The sequence below is a fragment of the Pyxicephalus adspersus genome, chromosome 12, assembly GCF_032062135.1.
Source record: "Pyxicephalus adspersus chromosome 12, UCB_Pads_2.0, whole genome shotgun sequence".
In the NCBI taxonomy this organism is placed as follows: domain Eukaryota; kingdom Metazoa; phylum Chordata; class Amphibia; order Anura; family Pyxicephalidae; genus Pyxicephalus; species Pyxicephalus adspersus.
Genome location: NC_092869.1, coordinates 1,455,059 through 1,460,109, shown reverse-complemented (window position 1 = coordinate 1,460,109; position 5,051 = coordinate 1,455,059). Strand labels below are relative to the sequence as shown.

The 5,051-nt window shown below is 46.8% G+C and overlaps 1 protein-coding gene across 1 annotated transcript in view; it reads left to right on the top strand.

Annotated features, from left to right (window-relative positions):
- KCNN3 (potassium calcium-activated channel subfamily N member 3) overlaps positions 1-5,051 on the top strand; it is a 42,411-nt gene that overhangs the window by 6,317 nt on the left and 31,043 nt on the right. The window contains exon 2 of the mRNA XM_072427915.1: positions 4,347-4,442. Within this exon, the coding sequence (XP_072284016.1) occupies positions 4,347-4,442 (96 nt within the window). The remainder of the gene's footprint in view (positions 1-4,346; positions 4,443-5,051) is intronic.

Genomic DNA, 5,051 nt, shown 5'->3' with positions numbered 1-5,051 from the left:
GGAAGGAGCAGAGTCCTCCCGCAGAGTATTTCAGGAGAGGAGAGTTATAGAGGAAGCAGCAGAGTATTTCAGGTGTAGTGGATTGTGTAGAAATGCTGCCTTGGTACTTGTAGCCCCCAAGTGGGGTTAGAGGACTCCGGGGACACTTGAATATTCTCACTATCAGAACAATACTCTGGAGCCCTCTTTGTGCTTCACGGAAAGATTTCCTACAATTTTGCTATTTAAAGATCAGTGCGGCACAAAGGGGCCACATCTGGCTGCTGACATGAACTGCACGGAATTTATTGTTATGCCATCATGAATTAAATCTCAGTCCATTCAGAAAAAAACAAATCTCCTCTGTTGTCACTGAAACAGGTAAAGATGGTGGCTCAGAGGTGACCCAATCATGTAAATCCCGGGGTGTGTGCAGTCCTTGGCTGTGTTCACAAATGTCTGACACAGATCAGCCCCGGCTGTATCCTCTGTGTTTGCTACAAGGCTACAATGATACAGTCAGATCACTGGGTGGGAAGAGACTGAGAAATGCTTCCTCCTGCTTGCAGCAGACTGATGACATCATCTCAGCCTAGGCAAAGTCACTGACTAAGATCAAGGACAGCTTTTTATGATAAGAGGTGGAGCTTTTCCGATAAGTGATGATGTTGCTGAATATTGTGATTTATTTATGCAGACTTGTAAAGTTAGTGACAGGTCCACATTATATTTTCGAAGACGACACTTATTGGGTTTCTAGAAATTGTCTTGCAGGCTGGCGGTGCCCGGGTGATCGATCTCGTACATGGCAGACATATAACTGTCGCTCCTGATTGATGGGTATACTAGTTCTGGGGCCTATCCCGCGGTGTTGGCCGCCTCCCAAACCTTTCATTTAGGAGATGCGCAATCCTGGCGTTAGCATTACAGAATTAGAAGTATCCATTATGCACTTCCAGAATGTCGGATTTATTGGGAGACGTCTCTTTATTGATGCCGTTACACTGACAATGGAGGCCATGTGTGTTCTGGGATTGGGTGAGGATAGGTAGCACATTGGATTATCTGGAAGATGGATCAGAATTGTGGGTCATATGATTTATGGGGCAATAGGGCGACCTGATGCAGGGTAATATGATGGGCATATAGGGAGGGTGGCACCATTTGCAGCTATACACACTTTGTGTCACTGCCCCACCTCCTAGCTGAACAACTAACTTCCCTCCCCTTCTGTAACACTGCCTAATTCCCTCCCCTCCTTCCTGAAAACTCACCTAACCCCTCCCCATTCCTTTCTAATCCTAACCCTCCCTTCTGCAATCCCTCCCACTTCCTTTCTGTAATCCCTCCCCCTTCCTTTCTGTAATCCCACCCAACTCCCTTCCTCTTCCTAATGTAATCCTTCCCCCTCCTTTCTTCAAACTCCCTCCTCCTCCCTTCTCTAATTCTAACCCTCCCTTCTGCAATCCCCCCCCTTTTTTTTTTAATTCCTCCCACTTCCTTTCTGTAATCCCACCCAACTTCCTTCCCCCCTCCCACTTCCTTTCTATAATCCCGCTAACTTCCTCCCTCTTCCTTTCTGTAATTCCACCCCACCCTTTACTCTTTCCTCTGGAACCCCTCCCACTTCCATTCTATAATTCCAGCTAACTCCCTTCCTCTTCCTTACTTATCCCCTCCCACTTCCTTTTTGTAACCCCAGCCAACTTCCTTCAGCTTCCTTTTGTAACACCTCCCACTTTTCTCTAATTCTATCCAACTCCCTCCCTTTTCCTTTCTGTAATCCCACCCAACTCCCTTCCCCTCGATTTCTGTAACTTTCCACTATCACTGCAGAATTTATTCCATCCATTACCTGGTAAAAACCATAAACCCATAGAAATCATTGTGACAAAATACTGGAAACCATTCAGTCAGCTCCACATTGATCATCTGAACACTTATTGTAGAAAAAACACCTGGTGCTTAATTCTCCAGTCCGATCAGAATTTGGTGAGCCGATTGGTCCACAGAGCTGCATCACCTATATGCTCCCAGAGGACTATGGGAAATAAGGCCAAGGCTGAAGCCATGATTGGTCAATTTTTGACTCTTTTCCATTCCATGGCACCCAAGACCTTCATGAACTTTGTGTCGAAGGATTAGAATGTGGCCCAGGATGGGGTTAACGAGGCCGCTGGGAGTCAGCGCAGGAAATTCAACCGTTTATTACCAATCATTACCCTTTCCGAATGCGGTGACACCTGGGGGCAGAGCCCTGTAATGGCAGCTCTGGCGTCGTACCCTGGCATTACCCGAGAGATATTTCCAGGGCTCAGCCCTCACTTGTGAGTAACAACACTGCACTATTGAACGTTTCCTTCCCGCTGGTTTTCTTATCACTTAAAGGGAAATTTCCACCTTATATTTCAGAAAATATTAATGGCGGGTTGTGGTTTCCACGCCTGATTGTCTCCAGAAAGTTCCAAAGCTTGGATCTTCATAAGATTCTAAAGGTACAACATTCACAGACTCTAGTAGTACAAGGACACATGGCTAGCAGCCATTTATTATAAAATGGACTTTAATCAGCACATTGTCCCTTGTGGAGCGCACCACAATGTATTTAGCGTGAGTGCAGCCATATTGGTTTGGGGGTTGGGACTGCAGTAATCCCTCATTTCTCAGGGCGGTGCAGACAGTGGCGGTTCTCTTTTTATCTCTGCAGTTGAGGTTTTCTGTATTGTGATAATCTATTTCCATTTCATAATTACGCCACCGCATTATGACCTCAGCGTAACCTCCAGAGACAGCTCAGCGATTTATCTCCTTCTAGAGAATGGCTGGAGACAGTGGCAGTGCCCAGGCTGTGGTCCACGGGCTCTGCATTCGCTCAGTGCGGCCTGCAAAGTGTGGATGGCATCGATCGGCTGCCTAATGCAATTTATATCAGCGGTGCTCAACAAGAAGGTGGCAGGAACAGGATGAGGTCAGGTGATCACCCCAAGCCGAGGCAGTGTGGCCATGTGATCATGATGAACAAGTAGCCTGAAAGGTAGCATTGCGGTGAAGTCATGTGATCACCCCAAGCCAAGGCAGTGAGGCCATGTGATCATGATTAGCAAGTGTCCGGAAAGGTAGCAGGTGAGGTCATGTGATCACTGTGCACCAGTGTACTAAAAGCTATCAGTGTGATGATGTCATGTGATTACCCCGTGCCCGGGTTGCAAAGGTCATGTAATCCATGTGGGACAGTGTATTGAATGGTAGCAGGGGGGTGAGGTCATGTGACCACTCTGAGCAAATACAATGAAAACCCATAGAGCTACATCACAAGTTTTCGCTCTGGTGACAGGTTCTCTTAAAGTCAAACTTTAGATCTGCACACATGCCCCAGCTCAGCAAACATTGAAGCAGAAAGATCGCCATAATAATATTGGGATTTAATACCTGCAAATAACTGCTTGCTGTTCAGGGCCACCATCTGGGGAAGGGTGAGGGGCAAGGGGTACTTTTGTATGGGACCCCGATCAAAACAGTTTGACCAGAGGGGTTATTTTCTCTTCCCTGAACCAAACCTGAGATGGAAAGATCAAATTTTATATTTAAGCTGCTGAGTCGATCACACAGATACTTGTAATGCGATGAACCATAAGTACCAGCAATGCCCACTCACCAGATCCCAGTCCATGCAGCGCCCAATAGAGGTTCAGCCACAGCCTCCTCCCACTTCCTGCAACTCTAACCTCACAGCTGGGGGAGTAACAAAGTCTCCAACAGGTGCCTAATATAAAAACCAAACAATAGTTTTCTATAATTATTATTTAACAGATTTCCTCTCCTCGAGATTCTCTTCACACTTAATGCGTCGCTGTAATTTTATGTAAAAATCGCAGGATCACATTGCATAAACAAACACTAAATACAGCAACGATCTGTGCGTTGTGGTCAACAAAATGATTGGGCTACTCAGCATAAAGCGCAATAAATGCATTATACGACAATTATGTTGCATTGAGAATTGTCGGCTCCTTTAAAGTGCATTGGGGCGACCGTTCTTAACGCATGAAGCTTGCAGTTAGTCAGATGGACTGCAGCATTTTTCAGCAATGCACAGGTCAGGATCCAGGCCCGTTGTGGTGCTGCACTGGGGATGTGTGAATTGCACCATACCTTGGTTATTGCAGCCCTGTGCATTGTGGTATTACACGGTAATGCCATACTATGACCGGGCCATAGGGAAAGAACTGCTCTGGTGCACCATACACGTGTCTACAAACCATTGAGATGAGCAGATCTGCCTGGGCTCCGGTCACAACGCATTTTACAAATCATGTTTTTAATTTGCAAATCCGCATTTAATCTAATGCTGCACTTTTCTCTTGCAGGACTCCATGTTCTCGTTGGCCCTGAAATGCCTTATAAGTTTATCCTCCATTATTCTGCTGGGACTAATCATCGCGTATCACGCCAGGGAGGTGCAGGTAGGTGACCCCTGGGGCTAATCCCCTGCGAGTGTGTGCGAGTCAGAAAAAACGGCAAAACTGACCCATAATCCTCTGCTCCCCATTCCATATACCCTTCCCATAATCCTCTGCTCCCCGCTCCATTTACCCGTCCCATAATCCTCTGCTCCTCGCTCCACATACCCTTCCCATAATTCTCTTCTCTCTGCTCAATATGCCTATCCCATAATCCTCTGCTCCCCGCTCCATTTACCCCTCCCATAATCCTCTGCTCCCCGCTCCAAATACCCTTCCCATAATCCTCTGCTCCTCGCTCCACATACCCTTCCCATAATTCTCTTCTCTCTGCTCAATATGCCTATCCCATAATCCTTTGCTCCCCACTCCATATTCCCATCCCATAATCTTGTTCCCCCGCTGAATATACCCATCTCATAATCCTCTGCCCCTCGCTCCATATACCCCTCCCATAATCCTCTGCTTCCTACTCCATATACCCATCCCATAATCCTCTGCTCCCCGCTCCATATATCAATCCCATAATCCTCTGCTCCCCGCTCCATATTTCCATCCTATAATCCTCTGCCCCCCGCTCCATATATCCATCCCATAATCCTCTGCCCCCCG